Source organism: Nanorana parkeri, unplaced genomic scaffold (genome assembly GCF_000935625.1).
Source record: "Nanorana parkeri isolate BGI_ZX_2015 unplaced genomic scaffold, ASM93562v1 scaffold586, whole genome shotgun sequence".
Lineage (NCBI taxonomy): Eukaryota > Metazoa > Chordata > Amphibia > Anura > Dicroglossidae > Nanorana > Nanorana parkeri.
In genome coordinates, this window is record NW_017306854.1 from 700,047 (window position 1) to 722,879 (window position 22,833).

The 22,833-nt window shown below is 43.1% G+C and overlaps 1 protein-coding gene across 1 annotated transcript; it reads left to right on the plus strand.

The window, feature by feature from the left end:
- The first annotated feature begins 639 nt into the window (after positions 1 to 639).
- Positions 640 to 6,645, plus strand: MIA (melanoma inhibitory activity). Its single transcript, XM_018562594.1, has 4 exons — positions 640 to 874; positions 5,130 to 5,263; positions 5,336 to 5,446; positions 6,497 to 6,645. Exons 1-4 carry the CDS (start codon positions 760 to 762, stop codon positions 6,518 to 6,520), a joined length of 384 nt encoding a protein of 127 aa, XP_018418096.1. The 5' UTR covers positions 640 to 759; the 3' UTR covers positions 6,521 to 6,645.
- Positions 6,646 to 22,833: the final 16,188 nt, after the last annotated feature.

Here is a 22,833-nt window from a genome sequence, read left to right on the forward strand (position 1 = left end):
TCCAATCCATCATAAATAGGTGCAGGTGATTGCACTGTGACTGGTGCTATGGTGGGTTTGATGTTCAATGCGTTTCACCTTGATGGCTTCTTTAGAAAAGCAGAGTGACGCGTTTTGATGGGGATGCACGTGTCTAGACCGAGGCATTAAGACATCAGAAAGAGCTCCTTAGTCGCTGGTGCCCTGGATCTTGCTCCCTCCTGTGGTCTGCCACCCCCATTAGGGTGATGCCTGCTCCTCTGCCCGACTCTTCTCACCATGCTTATGTGGCTTTGCTGTGAACATCTCTACTCTCCTGAAGAAGCCACCATCAAGGTGAAATGCGTTGAGAATCAAACCCACCGTAGCACCAGTCACCGTGCAATCAACTGAACCTATTTCAAAACAAAAAAAAACTATTTACTTGCACGTGATTGGGTGATGGAAGTCCGCAGAGCTTCACCTCATTCACTAAGCTAGGGGAATATTTCCTTGCAAGCAGCCTATGTGTCCCGGCACTCTGCACACTGCTATTGCTCTTTGTGGTACCCGGGTGAATAAGCCTGATTATTTGCACAGGAAAGGGTCATTATACCATGTTTATTTTTTGACTTCCTCTCTAAGCCCGGCTGTGTCCACTCTTCCACGTCCCAGGGCTGGAATGTTAAAAATCAAATTCCAGTGGGGAGGTGACTTGAAGCAGGTTATTCTGCTCTCCTCTTTTAGCGCTGGATTTGGACACACAGGCTTCCAGTGTCCAGAGGTAAGGGAAAGAGAGCCATGTATCCCAGGCTGCCATGTCTTCTGCTTTGCGTCCTGTTCGGACTTACCGGAGGAAGCAGAAAAATGCCAAAGCTGGCAGACAGGAAGTTGTGTGCCGATGAAGAGTGCAGCCGTAAGTACTGAGCCTACGCAATGATTCGAGCGAATTACTGAATCAGTTTGCACTATTAAGCCATTCTTTTACACTTTGTAACGAGTGGAAATTGGGGATGCGCTGATACCGGTTTCTCGGTATCGGATACGAGTACCTATCATTTTTGTTTTGGGGACTTACAGATACCAGGAGTCTCATTATTAGCCTCAGTGTAATGACTCGCCCCGCTGGCTTCCCGATTAGCAGTGAAGCCATCTCCATGCTCCCTCATCACCAGGTGACGAGGAAGCATGAAGCCGGCTTTCTGGCCAATCGCGGGGGCTGGGCGTTGAGTCATTACCCACCCCCTGGCTTCCTGATTGGCCGTGAAGCCAGCTCCCTGGTGACGAGGGAGTATGGAGACGGCTTCCCAGCCAATTAGCAATGTAATGACTCGCTGCCCGGCTTCCTTATACCAGAAGTTCCGGTATCGGACTAGGCACCGGAGCATTTGGGTGAGTGCTTGCCCAAATACTCGGTATCGGCACTGATACTAGTATCGGTATTGGTGCATCCCTAGTAGAAATCTAGTGCGGCACAGTATTCATAGGTTATCTCTGTATACTTAATTATACATACGTCCGTGTATTTTGGTATATCTATCCTCTTATTTTACTTCAAGTGTATTTCCACTTTTGCAGTCACATTTAAGAACCCCCCTTTACACGTTTGTGTGTTCCCATTCACTCAGCATACCTAAAAATAAGGAAAAGAACATGCCACACCTTTCTAATTGTTTCTTTGGCGCGGGCGTATACACAGAACCCTAGAGGCAGCTTCTATTGTTTAGAATAGCTTCCAATTAGGGGGCAGACTGAGGAACAGTTTTTTAAAAGTGCATTAACATGCAATGTGCCACTCAAGCCTTGAAATCTTTAAAGAACAACTCCGGGGAGAACAAAAATGATCCCTTGCAGAGGGGCTACCCTGCACTGCAAGGGTTATTTGCTTGTTTTGGTTAAGGGTCTAAAAAAAAAAAAAAAAATTACTCACCCGGTCCTCGGTCCTGCCTGGTTGTTACACCAGTCCCCAGCCTCCTACCCCCCCTGGGCTCCAGCGGTCTAATGACCCGTCAGATCTATGCATACTATTAGATGAGAAGATGCAGAGGGACATTCCACTGCTGGAGCGCAGGGGGAGAGAGGCGATCGGTCTCTGCGAAAGAATCGAACAAGCGGTTAACCCTTGCAGTGCCGACGTAGCCCCACCCCAAGGGTTCATTTTATTCTGCCCAGAGTGTTTCCTTAACCCTTTGTTAGGACAGAGTGTGGGAAACCCAGTTTACAAATGATAGTGACTACAGAGAAACAGTGCACAACAAGGTATGGGAAGTCCGTAATGGGGAGAAGATCAGCTGCAGGAAGACCATTGGGAATACTGGTGACTACTCATTTGCCCTTTGACTGACTTTCTTAAGCACAAAGTGCCGGGACGTACACTGTACGTCTCCCGTCACGAAGGGGTTAAACTGGCAGAGGGAGCCGTCCTTGTTACATCCTCTCTGCAAACTTCAAAAGTGTGCCGTAATATCAGAAGATGATATCACCAGTGAATCTATACTACTACTAGGGATGCACTGATACCGGTTTTTCCGTATCGAGTGCGAGTACCGCTATTTTTTTCCCTCGCGGATACCGAATACCGAAAGTCCCATTAATGAGGCCGGCCGACGTGTAATGACTCGCCGCCTGGCTTTCTGATTAGCAGTGGAGCCATCTCCATGCTCCCTCATCACCAGGTGAATAGGAAGCATGGAGTCGGCTTTCTGGCCAATCAGGATGCTAGAGTGGGAGGTGGGTAATGACTCGCCGCCTCGCTTCCTGATTGGCCAACTTCCCGATCAATCAGGAAGCCGGGTGGCGAGTAATACGAGTTGACGAGGGAGCATGGAGCCAGCTTTCTGGCCAATCAGGAAGCTGGGGGGCAGGGTCTGGCCAATCGGGAAGCGAGTCATTACCTGCCCCCCATCTTCCTGATTGGCGGGGAAGCCAGCTCCATGCTCTCTCGTCTTTAGGTACTGGTGATGAGGGAGCATGAAGCCTTTTTCCTGGCCAATAAGGAAGCCGGGCAGCATGTAATGGCTCGCCGCCCGGCTTCCTGATACCGGAAGTTCTGGTATTGGGATAGGCATTGGGAGCATTTGGGCGAGTACGAGTACTCAGCCAAATACTCACTATCTGCACCGATATTAGTATCAGTGCATCCCTACTAAACTAGTAGTGCATCCGTTACAAAAACTAGAGGCCATAACCTAAAATTGGTGGAAAAAAAATTCCAGCACAAGGTGCGAAGGGGGTTCTTCACAGTAAGATCAGTTAGGGTCTGGAACTCACTGCCACAGGCGGTGATTTCAGCAAATAATGTGGAATTGTTCAAGAAACTTTTGGACGATTTCTTAAGGGACCGTAATATACAGGGGTACGGGTACTCCTAGAATGAGATCCTAATAGGTTGGACTTGATGGACTAATGTCTTTATTCAACCTCAAATACTATGTAACTATGTAACTACCTTTACATACGACATAAATACATTGTAAAAACATAACAGCGTTATATCAATTACAAAATTGCATGTTAAAGTGCTTCTGCGTGTTCTAATGGTCGTCTCAATGCTTAAACATTAACATGAAATACAACAAATAGCCCAGTGAGTCCTGGTATGCGCTAAAGTACCATTCAGTACAGTTCATTAATCAGAGATTTCCGCCATCATTCCTATGTGTATCTTCTATAAACACACCTGTCACGTACCTGGTAGAGAGACTGAGTGTTTGAGGAGGCTTCTCTTGCACCTCGTGACTTGTGGCCTTTGAGGATGGTGACAAAGGCCAGGCAGACACTGAGTGGCACGAGTGCTCAGGGAAATCCAGAAATCGAGGTCACAGCAAGCCGAGGTCGAAGCCAGGAGGTCAGATGGTCAGAAAACAGGTCAAAGTTCAGGTAACGGTGATATTCAGGGCAAGGCAGGAAACAGGAGCTGATAAGACAATCCAGCAACTACTGAGCATGTGAGCCGAGTTTAAATAAGGAAGTGGGCTAATCAACCCCGTCACTTCCTGTGCGCCATTTGGCGCGCTTTTCCGCACCATAGACGCGTCACTTCTGGTGCGCCATACGGCACGTATTTCTGTGAGGAAGATGTGCTATGCGCATGCGTGAGCGCGTCCTTGGCCCATGCGTGGAGCGGGTCCTTTGCACATGCCAATCAAGGTCTCACCACAGCAGGTCCCTCTTTGCCTCAAGGTTGGCTGGGATTGCACCTTCGGATGCTGATAACCCCTCCAATCAAACTGCTATTGCTCCCGGTCCACTCATGCAGGAAGTAAATAAGAAAAGGGGGATAGCTCACGTGGGGAAGGAAAGGGGGGAACGGTGTTGTATAAAAAGAGTGCCACACCCCTGATTTAAATTGAAGGAAAAGATGTTTTGGAGAAATGGGTTTTTTTAGGCACTGGAAACGATAATTCATGAGGAACGTTTATTTATATTAAAAATATATTAATTTTATTAAATGCAAGATTAAAAAGAACTCATAATATAAAAGGAAAGGCAACCTAGGAGGAACACCTCAAATGTCCACCAGAGCCCTGAGTATTGACTGATTAAGATTACATTAGCATGATTCGTTCAATTGATTAATACAGAAAATTAATTTGTAGGTTGCACCTCCTACATTGTGGTTGACACTATTCAATCAATTAGTGCGTTACAACCACAATGTAGGAGGTGCGACCTACAAATGAATTTTCTGTATTAATCAATTGAACGAATCATGCTAATGTAATCTTAATCAGTCAATACTCAGTGCTTTGGTGGAGATTGGAGGTGTTCCTCCTAGGTTGCCTTTCCTTTTATATTATGAGTTCTTTTTAATCTTGCATTTAATAAAATTTATATTTTTTTAATATAAATAAACGTTACAATCTAGGACAACATAGCTGAACTGGAAAAATTCTCCATTTCGGATCACTTTCCAGTTCAGCTATGCTGTCCTAGATTGTTCACTTCTCCTGACGTCTCCACACTCTTCACCCTTTTGTGAATAACCCTGTTACTTTTACATTTTATATTTTGCATACTTTTAAATGGCACCATAACAAGAAAAAGGTTGATAAACACGGCCTTAGACTCTGGCCTTCACAGATAGAACACACCTACCACTGTGAGTTCTATGGACAGTCATTGTGTCTGCTTGTATTTCAGCTCGTGACCTTTTTTTCCCCCTTTGACAGATCCCATTTCTATGGCAGTAGCTTTGTCTGACTACATCCCCCCCGACTGCCGCTTCATCCCAATTAGGCGTGGACAAACGCTATATATCTACTCCAAGCTAAAGGGCCGAGGACGCCTCTTCTGGCTGGGCAGTGTGAGTATCATGACTCCGACACAACATATAACAATAAGTAGAGTGGTGTCTCACCTGTAGTTTATTATATAGGTGCAAGGAGATGAATATGGGGAGTATACAGCAAGACTGGGCTATTTTCCGAGCTCTATCGTACAGGAGGAACATTATCTGATGCAAGGAAAAGTGGAGGTCAAAACAAATGTGAGTTATATTGCTTATGAAATTGAGCAATGCCACAAAAATTACAAGAGGTTTTTAAACTTGGTGAACGGGGCAATTTTACAACAGATTAAAGCCTGGAGACACAACAGGAAGTGAGAGGAAATTTCTCCAAAGTGAAAGGAACTCCCCTCTTAGGGAGTTGTCACCATAACCAGTGCCGCCATTATAAGATTTCTCCTCACTTGTTTTGAAGATAACTGTAAACTTTTGGATTTACCTTAATTTTCAGTCCTGATGAGAGAGATAGTAATAATACCAGACAGGCATCCAGCGCTTCTCACCATCATCTCAAAGATGCCGAGAATAAGAGTGGACGATAGTTTTGGTAGGGAAATATTAGGTTTATGGGGGGGGGCTTTATCTTAGGGTATAAAATCAAATTTCTACACTATGCATATTAGATCTTAACGGGAACCTCACAGTGAAAGGTAGCGGCACCAGGCTCCCCAATGCCGAATATCAATATATCACTCTTTATTATGTAACTATAGGCAAATGGACCAAGAGACACATGCCTGTTTGTGTGCAAAACAGAAATGACATGTAAACAGACCACTCCTATGTTAGGAGACAATCATACATCCCCCCTACTGTGTGAAATGTATCCCAACCAAAGCAAACATCAGTCACACAGGGGCTATTGCAAAGTGCAATGGCCAATAGGAATCTAGCTGTGCATTCTTATGCCTTTTTTGTTTTTTTTATTATGACGACTGCAACTGTCAGAATACAAAAAAAAAAAAATCCTGCAGATAGCAAAGAAGCTATTGCTTCCTGTGCTATCTGCCATCATTTCAGGGGGGTGCTCTCTCCCAGCCCCCCTAACCCCCCCTCCGTGGATGGGGGGTGGATGGGGGGAGGGCACCTCCCTGAAATTGTTTCTTTCAGGTTGGGATCCCTGGTTTAGGTTTGCTGTAAGGTCAGTTGGGGGCCATCAGCAAAACAAGATGTAACACCAGGAAGTAATTGTGCTCTTCAGCTTAGGGAAATTACCTGAATGCTTTGTATGTCACGTGTTATTCTTTCCAGCAATGGGATTTCCTGTGTCAGTGATCTGACTTCCTGTGACACCATTTGCCATGAAGCTACTCAAGTGCTACGTGGCAGGCTGTGCCTGGAGTGCAGAGGACAAGGCCTTGTACCTGGAGTGTGCTTCTTTAGCTTCCCTTTATACCTAATGTAGCCATACACTATGTACGCTGTATTAAATACTGTCACTTTGTATTCAGTTTGGGTTTAGAATATTTTTGGTGTTCTTCTTCAGAAAAAAAATAAAAGAATTGACGCAAGGACATAAAATAGGAAAAACGTACAATGCTTCGTAATTTAAAGCTGAACTGCAGGTATAAATCATGTATTTTATTATTTATTACAAGTATCTATAGAGCGCCAACAGTTTTACGCAGCGCTTTATATACTGCACATAGACATCAGTCCCTGCCCTCAAGGAGCTTACAATCTAAGGTCCCTATCTCACATGCATACATACAGGGCCAACTTAGATAGGAGCCAATTAACCTACCAGCATGTCTTTGGAGTGTGGGAGGAAACCGGAGTACCCGGAAGAAACCCACGCAAGCACGGAAGAAACTCACGCAAGCACAGGGAGAACATGCAAACTCCTTGCAGATAGTGTCCTGCCCAGTATTTGAACCAGAGACCCTCAGTGCTGAAAGGCAGAAGTGCGAACCACTACACCACTGTGCTGCCCGATATAATAATTTGTGTGGCTGTTTTATTCATCCATTGACTGTTTCATATTGTTAGGATGTCAGTTAACTTACTAGCGCAAAATACTGGAAGAGGAACAAAATGTCCATGACATCAATCAAATTCAATGCTTTACCATGAGTATCATCATTGTAAAGGGTAATAGCTCACCTTCACCACATGATGGCACCAACACTACTAAAATAGAGAAGGAGGACTGCGTAGACTCAGCTGCTGGGCTGACCCTAAAGCTGGCTATATATATATATATATAGGTATATAGCGTCCAGGCATATATATATCTGATTGGATGCAGGCATTGTTCAGGTATTTTGAGAGCCAGCGGGGCAGACTAGCAAGATACTGAAGCTTGGCCCCAGGGGAGATTCCTCCATCCACACAATTTAGCGTAGATGGAGGAATCTGTTGCACTTTTTTCATCTGACCATAGAAAGTCTGCAGATCATCTATAGGTATATGGCCAGCTTTAGGTGGTAAATTGTGGAAATGGCCCTGGTGTGAATACGGCTAGAGCTACACAGGCAATATCTTGTCAGCTGAACTGAAATGCAAAGACTAGCAGCTGATTGCTTAATAAATGTAACAAATGCCCCCCTATGGTATGATCTACTCAAGTAGCATGTAGTGGCGACCAAACGGACACAACCGAAACACTGTGTGATCACAGAAGACTTATTTGCTTGTGTAGCTTACATATTGTTTAAAGTAGCAGTTAGCAATCCCATTAGGATATGAGTTAAAAAAAAAATCTGGATTTTTAAAATAATAATAATGATAATAATAACAAAATAAAATAATAATTAATAAATGAATTAATAAACACACAATAAATAATGAATTAATACATCATTAATAACATAAATAAAATAATATTAAAATAAAAACAATGATAATAAATTAGATAATAAAAAAAAAAATCCATCTCCTTGTAAAACATTCTTTAAAATTGAACATTGAATAAATCTTCCATTGCATGTCATGTAATAATCCCACCACAACTTGGACTGGAACCACCACAGTGTGACCATTCATTAAAAGGTAAATCAAAACCTTGGGTCATAGAAGGTGTCTGAAGAGGTAAACTTTGCTTCATGAAACGCATTACACAATTTACATACCTATGAATCAGAACTCCTCCATAAATAAACCCTAAGCAAGCTGGAAAATATATGTGGTGATTACAACACACAATTGTATAAATAGCGCTCCCATGTGCAGTAGAGAGGTCCATTTAAGTCTTTAATGTTTGGACTAGTTTTTATGTATTTTTATTTTCTGCTCTTATGGATGAGTGAACTGGATATCTGTTTTATTGGTTTTATAAATGAGGATATTTTTATGAGTACATACTTTTGAGTCAATCACAGGGGTAGGCAACACTGGCTTTCACCCTGTTGTTGACCTATAAGTTCCACAATGCATTGTAAGACTCTGATAGCCACAGACATGATTCTCAGAGACAGAGGCATTTGTAGTTTCACCACAGCCAAATATATATATATATATATTCTATTGTATGTGCACATACATATATTTCTTTTTCTCATATGCAAAGTGTCCTTAAATTACGAGACCCACTTATTTTTTTTGTGTGGTATTCAATATGAATATACCTCATTGAGAGATTCCTAAGGCCTCTATAAGTTAGGCGGTGTCCGTTGAGAGCAGCAGGGGACCTGAGAGCAGATCACCTGCTGATCAGAGCAGTATGGAATGGATGTCACTCTTGGTTTTTTTTTTTCTCCAAAACTGAACAAACTGGACCCATGTTCGGTTTATGAGGAGTCGGATGTATAGTAAGAAGTGATGACATCATGCGCTGCTACCTGCCGGCAGCCATCTTGGTGATGGACGCCGTCAGAGAGAGAAGGGGACATTCACCCGGCGGGATAAGGTATGCCGACGGATCCCCTCCGGATATACTGAGCTTGATGAAGGGGACCCTGCGTGGCCCTGAAACGTTGCTCTATCTGTAACAATAAAGACGTTCATTTGGACACATTCCTATGGTGTGCTGGTGACATCTTGTTCTTCTGATCTGTACGGTGCCATCCATAGTCACTTCAGCACCTATCCTCTAAGGGACTTTCGGTAAGGAGTGCGACAGGATACCTACTGGATGTATAGTAAGAGGACATGCAGCCGATTACACCCGATTACCTCTGATTCATCCCATTCAGGTCCATCAAAACAGAACTCTGTTCCATTATTTTCTTCAGATCTAGATGGACTTGGATGGAGGTAATTGGATGTAAACGGATGCAGGTCCATTTGGAGGGGTCTCATTTATATCTGTGTGTATATTAAGGTTTCCCATTTCCTGTGTCACATCTCTGCTAGTGGAATGTTCACTGTCAATGAACCAATCTGGGGAGGATATCTGCAATGATTAACACACTCAAAGGCCCCTTTCCAGCCTTTTCTGTGATGGTGAAGTCTGGATGAGTAGGAGTATTAAGTAATTAATGACCCCTGTAGTAACTACAAGTTCTCATCACACAGAATGTCTGTATGACCCCCATAGAGGATACAAGAGGGTGTAAAAGTGGGATACACAGCAAATGGCCGTGTGAACGCACAGCAGACGCTGTCATCTCTGACCCGCACAGTTTCAGGTGACCACACATAACTTTGTACATCACTAGTCACCTGCTTGAATGAGCTGCAATGGGCCCCTTGCTGCTTTTGATGATGATGGCAGTTTTAGTGGCAGTACTAGATCTGAGGAACACAATGGTCATAATCACTGTGATTGCCGGAGGTTTTCAAACTCTCACTGTAAAGGAAATGGCAGGTCCGTTTATACGAAGGTGCTAATGTGGTCCTTTATTATAAAGTCATTACAAGGGTATAATCTGGGCACTTGACACCCTAATGCCAACAAGGTCTTCATCATTGTTATAGCACCCAGTCTATCTGCGACACAGCTCTTCAAAAAGTCAGTAGTACAAATGGATGGAGTGTGTGGATGGAGAACTTCTCCCTTGAAGGGGGAGCAACTCTGAGCCTTTGCCCCAGGTGACAGAATGTCTAGCATCCCCACTGCTTGGCTGAATCGCGGGGTTCTTCTCCCTGCGGGCTGCTGCTATTTTATTTTTAATTTGGCATGACTCTGTCCATGCAGCCATGTCATCCATTCACAGGTCCTTTCACAGGATCTGTGACTGTGGAAACTACAAGTCCCATTAGATATCATGGCAGAGGGTCTTTTCAATGGAAAACAAGTGTGGTGGCATCACTGTAGTCCATTAATTCTCCCTCCCGTCCATGTTACTCAATTTCTGGAGTGCAATGCAAAAAAATTGCTTTGCACTCCAGAAATGGCTAAATTTCCCAGGGTGGGTGACAACCATGAAGCTTGCATGCATAATAAATTAAAATAAATAAGAAAGCAATACAAAAAATCATATTCATAATGATAAATAAGCGGTGGAGTGTTCATTATTTTACCAATCATGAATAGCAGGAGTGATATGAGGATGAGTTAAAGCTTCACTCCTGGTACAAAAAATGGCATCTAAATACAGTATATTTCTTAATAGCCACAAATAATATAAATCCACTTTAGTGCAACAAATGCTTTTACAGACCAAGATATTCTCTTGTAAAAGTAGCAGAGCAGTGGGAGGTGCCCAGCAGGCTCCACACACTGCAGGTATGATTGCAGGGGGGCAGAGACAAGACCAGTCACCCTGCACAGGGCGGGAGAGCAGCAGTGAATTGGGGGAATGAGGAAACCTTCCACAATGAATTACTGCACAGATCTGGAGGAAATACACAAAGCTCACCAAGATTCAAATAAGAATACACATGACTCTTGTATGAGGACAATATTTGGTTATCCCGGAGTTCAGCTTTACGAGAGACAGATCATGAATGTATTCTGGGAAGTTGTAACCCTTGAAGAGTCTGTTGGTAACTAAAGCTGGTAGTGCTAGAGTATCAGGAGGTCGTCTCACCATCCACACCAGATCTTCTGACAGTTTGGAGAGCTACCATGGCATGTATAGGTTAAACTTTATAAGTGTAGAATGGAGCTCACCTTATCTATCCACCGGCATGATGTGAGAGTTTAGGAGGATAGCCAAGCCAGATGCAGGTTTCTGCACACTGCTATTTCCTGGTGAGGGTCATCACAGGGAAATTCCAAAATGCCCACAAGACTTGTCTGTGTAAACCTGGGGGAACAGCCTTCGCCCAAAACACAGAACGTGGCTGTAAATTAAAATTTTTAATGCACAATTTACATTCACAATCGTAACACACTAGAGAGTTATGGGAAGGAGCACATTTGCCACCTGGGACTAGGGTTGCCACCCTTTCTTCAAGTGAAAACCGAACACTCTAGTGACGCGCTGACATTTTCTTGGAGGAGAATGAGTCGCGGCTTATTTATATGTAAATAGCGCCACCCATTTATATGTAACTATCACAATTGACACTATTTTCAGTGGGAGGCCAGTAGCCCCTATCTTAATTTAGGTTGCCCCTGTCTGCCTGACATCTTGTGTCTGGGTTTCTGCTGCCATGAAACCCGGACTGTGCGGGTGAATCCTGGACAAGTGGCAACCCTACCTGGGACAGTAACTATAGTGTTAAGGTCCCCACACACCTTACGATAATCGTACGATAATCGCGGGAAATCCCGCGATCGTACGATTATTGTAAGGTGTGTGGAAGCCGTGCGACCTCTACTACTGTAAGGTCGCATGACTTTAAACTTACGGACATGTTTCAAAACCCGCCGAGCATCGTACATACGTAGCATCGTACGATGTTCGGCGGGTGTGTAGCATGTTCGTGAGATAAAAGCCGGACGGGTCGGCGTGTGCAAGCGCACACTGCCCGTTTGGCATTACGGTCATCGGAAGCCCGCCCCTCGGGGGCGTGGCTTGCGATCGTCGCAAGTACGATCTGCCTATGCAAGATAGGCAGATCATACGTTTTTTTAAGTACCTTACAACCATCGCAAGACAAAAGTCTTGCGATGTTTGTAAGGTGTGTGCCCAGCCTTAGGGATGTCCCGATACCGGTACTAGCATAGGTATGGTGACCAATACAGGGCATTTTGACAAGTACTTGTACTTGTCAAAATGCCCCGATACATAGTGCCGAAGCTTGCGCTATTTTTTTTTTCTTAGCTTACCGGGTGTGACAGACTCACCTTCCGACGCTCCAGCGTTGGACCCAGCAGCCGCGCACGTATGGCGATTCATGCGGCTCCTCCCCCTGCTCGATAGCCGTTCCATCAAAGTACGGCGTGGTTGATTGCTCGGTGTTCCACTAATACCTAGTGAATGCAAAGCGATCCCCCACAGTGGCGTTCTGAGCCTCTTCCGCTCAGATGCCGTGACAGGTCACCCCTGGAGAGGCTGCTGCCTCGACCACCAGTGCTGCCAGCCACATTCCACTGCCCTGCTTCAGCGTAGCAGCCCAGCTACCTGAGAGATCTAGAGAGCTCTCCAGAACCGCAAGTAGATGTTGTTTATATGGACTGATTGTGTGCAGTTATTTAAAGAGTGCATTCCTCTCCTTGCTGCCATTACTGCTACCACTACTCACCCACATTAGCGCAGCAAGTGACAAGTGGTTGGGGGCTTGTTGGGACCCCCCTTTTTATGGTGAGGAGATCTGAAGTCTTACATATATATATATAGGAGGTGCATCCCGCAAACTACAATGCCCATCCTGCCTCACACAATACTTAGGTTGGGAAAACCCCTAGAGACTGTTAAATGACTTCACTACTCCCAGTAAACTTGATATCCTTTTATTTATCCTTATAGTCAGGTTGCAGCCATTGATGCATGTAGTACCTGGGGTCCCTATTAAGGACTTAATTTAATATTAGCAGGGGATAATAGTAAATCTATTGGGTGCAGTGTGTACTGTACATGTACTACATAGAGAGTACACTGCAGCAATAGATTTACTATTCTCCCCTGCTAATATGAATGGATTAAATGATCCATAGTACATAATAGTACATAACATGTAGTTGTACTACGGATCATTTAACTAATTTATGTTAGCCGAGGATAATTGTACATCTATTGCTGCAGTGTACTCTATATATAGTACATAGTACATGTATGTTACACACGTCCAGTACACTGCAGCAATAGAGTTACAATTCTCCCCTTCTAACATGAATAGGTTAAATGATCCCAGAGGCAGATGCATGATCGGATTTGTCTTAAGTCTGTTTTTTAGAACTGTTTTAGAATTTAAGACTGTTTTAGAACAATAAAACATTTGTATTTGCTTCACAATCATAAAATAATTGGCCTAAAATCATTAGTCTGTATTGTTTTTTTTTTAAATGTCACCTGTCCCTTTAAGAAAAAGTATCGGTAATTGGTATCGGCAAGCACATGAGGGGAAGTACTTATACTTGTACTTGGTCTTGAAAAAGTGGTATCGGAACATCCCTATATAATGTGTTACAATTGTGAATGTGAATTGTGTATCTCCACTAAGGGCCACTATATAGGGGGTGATTTACTAACCTAAACACACACACACACCAGGTGTGTGATTTTCACACAGCAAAACGTATTTATCAACCAAAAAGTCTCTAAAAGCATATTTCCACTAATGCCATATATGGAAAAATCATGCACATGATGCATATATAATGCTGCTTCACAGTTTAGACAAAAATGGTTAGCTCATGCATTTACATTCCTGCATTCATCAACGCAAGCAACACAACGTAGAGCTAATTTACACAACATCACCTTGCAATTCATGCAGGGCTTTGCACAACACACCTGCTGGGTGTGTACACACTACAAAGGTGTTTCGATTCCTCCCATAGATCATGCTTGGAGGGAACACACTACAGAGGTGTATACACGTTCGTGGTGTGTTTAAAAGGTTAGTAAATCAACCCCTATAGCTCAAGTTATGTTGAGCTTTAGTGGCCCTTAGTGGAGATACTTCACTATTCCAAAACTGATCAGCACAGGACCCACAGGCACTGGCACATGCTGGGCATTATATAGCAACCTGCTGCCCATTTAGACCTACATTTGGAGCATCTGATAGAAGGAACTTTTCAGCACCAACTTCCGTTGCAGTTCTGAGATGTCATGTAACCAAGATTCCTACAGTCCACAAAGGAAGCTAATGCTGGAAGATGTGAAAATGTGGTCTTGGCCTAGTGAAATGTTCATTTGGAAAAACTACCTATCATCATGCCTACTAATTGCACACTTTGCATGGAATATTTTCTCCTAGCCCACAGAAATCTGTCCCCTCCATGAAAGAATTGGTAGTGCGTGCCCCCCCACCAGGCCAAAGATTCCCAAACCTCCCGTAGTGACACATCACAATGAAACGTCAAACATTTGTGACACATAGCATCAGGCATTGTGAGTGCAAAACACAAGTTATATCACAGTGTTATGTATCACGTGTTCTACCTCTTACATAAAGGAAGAAGAGTAGTGTAACTACACCGAACTATGACTAAAGGACCATAGAGGATGACGAAAGAGGATTAGGGAGTTAAGGAGAACATTACTTCACTCAATTATTTTCTATTACGCTCATTTTCTTAAACCTTTTAACAAGGCTGCATACGTACCTTGATTCTAATAGGTATAAAAAAAAGTTTCATACTCAGAATATGAAACACTGAGCATTCCAAGATAATGTACACATGCAAAATATTAAAATATGACCACAAACAATGATCACACGTATTGCAACTTCAATATTCCATCATATGTCCACTTACTGTACATCCGACGGCCTAAGGACCTAACATGGGTCCATTTAGTTCACTTTTTTTTCTCCTCCATCACACCTTGGCCTTAGACAGTTGTCATAGGAATTGGTGTTCTTATAGGAAGAGTTTCCCTCACCTCTTGTTGTGACAACAACTCTTAACATTTTGATTATTTTGGTCTTTGGTTGTCACCAGGACACAATAGAATGAATTTCCCCAGGAGGAACACAGATGACAATAAAACCTAGCAGAGGTTCTAATTAGAGATTTCCCAATACCGATACTAGTATTGGGGCTGATACCAGACATTTTCACAAATATTTGTACACGTGAAAATGCCCCGATTCTTAAGGCCGATACCGGCCCTTTACATTTTTAAACCGCAGGGGCTGTCCAAGTTCCCACGCTTGTGGGGACCTTGGCAGCCTGCTGGGGATCTGCAAGTAGCTGTCCATGGCAGTGCCTGTCCTGTTCTATATCTCCTCCTCCAGGCACAGCCATGGACAGCTCTACACAGCACAGAACAGCCCCCAGACACCGGCACTCTCCACAGCATAGGAACTGCCCACAGAACCCTGCAACAAACTCAATGTCGCTTGGGTGAGATCGGCATGCAGTCTGGTGAGAATAATTGGGGGCATGTATTCTGCTATGAGGGCAAGTATTCTGCTGTGGGGACAAGTATTCTGCTGGAGGGTCATATACTCTTCTTTGGTGACATGTATTCTGCTTTGTGGGCATGCACGCTTCTTTGATGACATGTATTCTGCTTTGGTGACATGTATTCTGCTTTGGGGGCATGTACTCTTCTTTGGTGACACGTATTCTGCTTTGGTGACATGTATTCTGCTTTGGGGGCATGTACTCTTCTTTGGTGGCATGTATTCTGCTTTGGTGACATGTATTCTGCTTTGGTGACATGTATCCTGCTCTGGGGACATGTATTCATTTCTGGTGACATCTTTATTTAGCTCTTGTGAGAAACTGCCCTAAAATAATTAGTCTGTGTTGTTTTAGAAAAAAATGTCACATGTCCGTTAAGAAAAAGTATCGGTAATTGGTATCGGCAAGTACCTGAGGAAAGTGCTTGTACTTGGTCTTAAAAAAGTGGCATCGGGACATCCTTAGTTCTAATCCTTCTCTGCTCCATCCAAAATTAAAAATAACTCAACACGGCAAGGTGACAGTGTCCCTAAAATAAAATTGATGAAGGGGGTCCTAGAGTTCCAACAAATAATTTTAAGATTTATTAGTCAGCCACTAAAAAGTATTCCCTTTTGACAATTCTTTTTTCAACACAAGCTGATGTGGGGGGTAATAAACTCTGACAGCCACATGATGGCAGCAGATACTTTTCTGTCCCATACTGCAATAGGTAATTAATTTAAAACTTTACACAAATCAGATCAATTCTATCAATGACACCTCTATAATGACAGCTGAGAATTTCTGGGTGACATGGAACTACAAGTTCCAGCATGCCGGGCGAGGCAAACTGGGACTTGACTCTCCCCTGCCTAGTTACTACGCACTAAAAAGTAATATATTTCACAATGCACATTGTTGACGCCAGAAAGAGTTGGATATAAATAAAATAATGTCAGCGCTTGTAGAAAAACAAAAATCCAGTCCAGACAGGTAATGTACAATAACTTGCACATACAGTACATATGTTGTCATATCTGGGGTGACTGCATCTAAACTATAGCTATGCCATTCACAACAGAACCAATAAAAGCTAATGCGTGATCCTAAGAAACTGCCATTGGTTTATACCACTCTGGGTAAAGCAGATAAGTAATCCCAATGCATATGATCCACCGGGACACACCTGATCACCACATACATAGAATAAAGCCTAAAGCTGGCCATACACTTGCAGGTTTTTCCTGTTCAGACCATTGGTCTGAGTAAGAAAAAACGCTTGATTCCCCCATTCACGCTAAACAGGGTGGATGAATGGATGTCTCCTGCTGGGCTATTGTATTCTGATAGCTAATTGGCTGCAGGCACTGTTTGGCCAACAATCCTCGCCTGGCTCCTTGTAGAAAAGTCGATTGAAAAATCGACTTTAGTCAAATGGAGTGGTGCCGATAGGGCCACCCACTGCTCAAATTTTGCCGAAATCAGCAGGACTTGGTTAAAATTCAAGAAGTGTTGTGCGGAAACGACTAACATTGGCTAACTGGATATTGCATGTCACCATTGTTCTTTCCATTAGCTTACTGGCCACACCCCAAAGCCATGCTGATTGATGTGCTCACATGTCACCTCCTCTGCAGTGACTAAACAGGCCCGCGCTCCTAGACCACATGCAGGGCAATCCAAGGCAGCAGCAAGGGCTACAGTGAAGATCTGGGGTGAAATTGCTGTGCCAGAGTCCCCCAAAGGTCCCGAACTTTTATGTGTTTAGTTCTCTCATTAAAAGCTTCTCAGAATCTGTCCGGTAATCAGTAAGTGCCAGGCAGGCATGAATGTGTATTTTCTTTAACACTACCTAAAGCCACCCTGCAGCTGGCAATGATTTCTTTCTTTCTTTGAAACCTTTCTTGTAAATCTGGTGCCCTTTACAAGTTGAAAAAATGCATATAAAATGTTAAATGAGCATTGAGGAAACATTCCCTTTAATTTTCACTAGGAACTTTAATGGCTGGAGGCCAAACACAAGTGTGCTCTTTATAGAGCAGGGTAAGACAGCGTCAAACCAGCGCTAAATGTCCATGTATGTTCCATCTCAGGATAGGGGGACCATTTCTGAACTGAGACAAACTATAAAAGGTGCTGATTTAATGGTTATGTATAAAAGAGCTGATGGATCTCCTAATCGATGGCATCCTTATAGAACTGAATTTCAGCTTGCAGTGTATTGCTTTAGTGTGGATTCATTCTGTAGTGTTTCATAAGACCTGTATTTGGACTTGCGTGCATGAACAAAATGAAAAGTACAATGCAGCAAGACGCTCATGTTAAAGGCAGTAGTGCATATTATAGTGCAGTCTAAAAAGGTGGGGCTTTCACTCCAGCAGCTCCCTTGTTCGGCCATTGAGAGCTTGGAGCTTACATGGACCTACAAGCTCTCTTCCCTTCCTCCATTTTACATCTCTGGACACCCAAGCAGCCAACCCCCAAGCCTGGTGCTCCCATATGGGAATAAGAGAACTGCTGCAGGCTCACCTCAAATTATTGACAATTTATAAGGAATAGAGCGAAATTCAAACTGTGTATGGCAAGCTTTAGCATCCCTAAAGCACTGACCGAGCCCCATATTTATAGACATCGTGTACCCCAAGCAAGCAGCCATGCAAGTGCACAGTTAAAATGCAACCATGGCTAACAACTGTATCAGATAAGGAATAGTAATTCTCATCAGCCAGCTTTGTGATCTAGGCATCCCTACCAGACAGCATAGCCTCAACCACCACTGTAGCAAACCCCAAGCCTGCTGACTGGCCAATGATGGAACATTAGCACACTGATAAGTCATCATTCTGTTTTCTTGCCTTATCAGCAAGCTACCTATTAGCAAATGTGCACTGCAGCAGAGCCTGACTGGCTCCTAGTGCTCCCCTACCTCTCCTGCCTGAAGGTTGCTGTACAGAGGATTACAGGAGCCTAATATCAAGAGAAATTCAAATACTTACAGCAGTTGCATTTAACATACATTTATTATCATTATTATTTTTAAATACGACATTATTAAATAATGTATTTGTTGGCTTTTATAATATCTGCTGGAGTTCTGCTTTAAAGCCTACCGAAAAAGAAAAACCTATCCTTCCAGTGGCATTCCCCCTATACTTCATGGGGCTAACTGTTCATTTATGCCTCGGGGACCAGAGAAAAGCAGTTTTACTTACCTGATCCCCGCTCCTCCGGTGGTTGGCACTCACCTCATCTACACTCTGCTCCAGCTTGTGGAATGTCTTATGGACCCTGCATAAGATGAGATGACATCAGCGGGCCTCCAAGCATTGGACTAAAGGGGGCAAGAGGCTTACAGTGCCTGTCCTGTGGTCTGCAGGAGTGGGGATCAGGTAAGTAAATGTACTTTACACACTACCCCTAGATGAAAATAAGTAGTCAACCCTTGTAGTATGGGAGTAGCCCCAGGGTAGTTTTTGTTGTTTCTCTGACGATATGCTTTACACATGAGCCACACAAATACCTGCACTGAAAGTTAAATTTTTCTAGAATGTCTCTTGATTCCAATGGGACGGGTCCACCTTTGACTCAGATCACACAGTGACAGCATGCAACGGCTACTGACCACAAGTTGCACAGAAACCTTTGTGCCACAAGCAGGTCTTTGGGGTTACACAAGGCTAAAATCTTCTAATGACGTTTCTGCCAAACATCACTCCCAAATAGAAAATGAAGAAGCTGGCAGGCACCTACTTTTTTCTTGTTTTGCGTGAAATACAATTTTGCCAACTTTTGACCAAAAAAACTAATCTCAGAACACAAAGCTATCTGTTACCAGTGACACAAGGAATATAAAACATATAACACAGGACAGACATGGTCCATGGTACAGCCTTGCATGTTTAGTAGCAGTGTTTGTATAAGCACATACTGGGTGGGCTTCTACCTCAGGGACGGACACACAGCTGTTCTGTGTGTGGAGTTGGAGAGGACAGATGCTGAGGCCGCAGGGTAAGGGCAAGCCTGGCATAGTGTCGCAATTCACACCTCGGGTGATAATTCTGAGTGAGGGGATATCCGTGTGACTCCTGATGCATTTGCCACATGGTAAATAGAATGCATTACCCTGTGACAATCACATGAGCAATATACACGCCGGACAAGTCAGAGCAGATTCTAAGCAAAGCACATAGAGCCTACAGCCTCATAACCTTGCTTGCTTAGGCTCTATATGCATTGCATGTGGTATACATATTCCCATTTGTAGGACAACGGGGGGGATTTATCAAAACTGAGGCGGACAGAAACTGGAGCAGTTGCCCATGGCAATCCATCAGCATCTCTCTTTAGTTTGCTCAGTTGAGATTTGAAAATGAGAGATAGAAGCTGATTGGTTGCAGTGCAAATTTGCTCTAGATTTTGTCTGCTCCAGCTTTGATAAATGCCCCCTAATTTCTTTGACGTATCTCACCGTAGAGCAGGGTGTAGACACTGGTCAAGGCATGTTTGGGTGACACATCGCAGATGCTTCATCAATGACATCAGAGGGTTCCCACTAACACTAGTGCCCAGATTCACTGTGGCCATGCACTGCCCGATAATTGCAAAGTTATGCAACACATTTTAGCACCGAAGGCCTCAAGGCCTTCCAAGCGTTGGAAGTTCTGTTTATGGTACCAAGAGATTTTCTGACCTGCTGTAGAAAAACCTTGTTTGGTTCCCCTTTCATCATAAGAAAGGGAACAAACCCTTCTTCGACTGGTTTTGGTGGCAAGTGGTTTGAGTAAAGATTGGTCAGTGAGAGATCTGACTGTCTATGACCACCCTGCCGGCATCTGGCATTGAATGCAGGGTTAGCGTTAGAGATGTTTCAGCATGCAGGAAAATCTCTGCAACCAATCAGCTGTATGTTCCCATTTCCATAGGAATTGTTTCATTTCATTTTTGTTTCATTTCACAGAATGAAATTGTCTGACCCTTCCCTATAGCACAGATCTTGTGACCAAATTGCTAGCCATTTTGTTACCTGACTAGCCATTACCCAACTAGCCATGATGGGATCCCAAAGCAGTGGTTTATGCAGCAAAGGTAAAACCTTTACCTGTCAGCTTTGCAGGATGGACATGGAAGAGGCTAATATTTTTATTTCCACGCAGCTCTTGAGAATTGGTATGCGTATGAGATCTGCCATATGTGGTCAGCCTTAGCCTATCCATAGACACCCAAAAGCAATTTGCAGAAACTGAAGGTCTACAGTAGAACATTTGTTCACCTGAGAAACATGGAAGATGTTTAGTGGAATCGTGTGGGATCACGGTGTTAGATAATATGACCCTCAAACACTAATTCTTACATTATTTGTATAAATAAAGCCCTTTCCCATTTCCCCTTCTAGATGCCCTTGACTGGTGAAACATCAAGCATGATTGTGCCGAACCACTAAATATATATATATTTAATCTACTATGTGTGTTTACTCTACACCATCTAGATGTGCAACGCCCCATTGTAATTTGGCAACGACCTTACTAGCAGCTTTGTTCCTATTTCTTTATCTTCAATTACATTTTGTAAAAGAAAAAAAAATGATGTGCAGAGATGTATTTTTTCAGTCATTTCCACAGGATGAACAAGCTCCTGACCTGCCTATTTTCCTTTTAATAATCAAAAGATTGAACACAATATGCATTAGCACTTCCTGCACCTGAAATCATCATTTTGCTTGTATCTGGAGGTACCGAATATTTATTTTTGAACTTATGAATTATTATTTTTTGTCTGAGAAAACTGCTATTTAGGAAATGTGTTTTGCACGAAAGGTTATTTGTCCAAGGAATCGGCCACAATTCTAGCGAACTCTGCCGTACAAGAGTGCACCATGACATCATCTGCAGAGCCTCAAAGCTACACATCCCTCGCAGTGACTTTAGTAAATGTGATTGACAGCTGGGCAAGTTAGGACTTCTCTGCAATGTTTCCGATGCGCTGTGCACACCACTGACTCCATGAACAATCTCTTCTCACAATGTAGGCCTGTCTCTTGGATGGATATGAGTGTGGCACCAGCTGTTCCTGACATGCATGGCACAAGTTCACCATGACTAAACAGTCTATAACCATAAAATTCCACATATTCTTTGTCTTTTTTTTGGAAGGCTGGCCAAGTGACCGTAAGAGCATAACTTAGCCGCCTAAATCTCTTTCCCATGGAAGTCAATATGCTTATTAGTTTGCATGTAATTGCTGCAGGCAGAATGTCAATATGACGTTATCACTTCAGCCACTGGCCTTATAACATTTGCATTTGCTTTTCTAGACAAAGAGGTGCAGTAAAAAAAAGGTGCTTTAATACAAATCCAAATATTTTTAAGGAGTTATTTTAATGGCCACAAACTTTTTCCCTGCTTTTGACCCATTTGTGTAAAACATAAAGTGATCCCTCCCTGCCAAACCTATTCCGTTTCACTACGGCCTGGATGAACAGTTTCACTTTGACCTGCAGCACCATCTTGGGGTGAATCCTAGTATCACATGTAGACCATTCAATACAATGTCTGTCCCTACAAGCTCTAGGTTCTATCCAAGTGAACATAAAAAGGGTTAAGGATCTTTATGTTGCTTACCAGGAAGGGTGTAGAAGATGCAAACCTCAACAATTAACCAGCGTGGGTGATATATTAGTGACTCTAAAATCCCCTTTTAAATGAATATTGGGAATTTAAACCCAAAAACTAAAGAAAACTGTTCACCCTGATTACTTTTGATCAACATTTGTACTCAAGCTCAGCTTGTTCTCTACCTATAATTAGGTAAATGGTTCCCTTAAGGGTACTCATGGAATGTTAGTTAAGATACTCAACCAGAAGATCTGTTTTAAGTATCTCCTTGCTGTCATTGCTCAAACAAATGAATACAGAACTACAGGGAGCTGTTAACATTAACACTATGGTGGAGTCCACATAATGTATGGACATAATGACGTATCATACTCATGAGTAGAAGTACTTAAGGTTATAAACACAATCTAAGGTATCAGCATAGGTTACTTGCTATAAAATGATAACATGTGACTTGTAAGTGATAATTATTTTCCCCTTTCATTGGTAAAAATAGTGATTGTTACAGGAAATAGTGATCGTTATAGCTAACTGAATTGAGGCCAAAGCTTAATGTACCTGTAACCAAAGAGTTCCTCTTGTCTGGTTCCTGTGATTTCCAAAGTTTAAATAGCTGCTCAGTGTATGCATTATATATATAT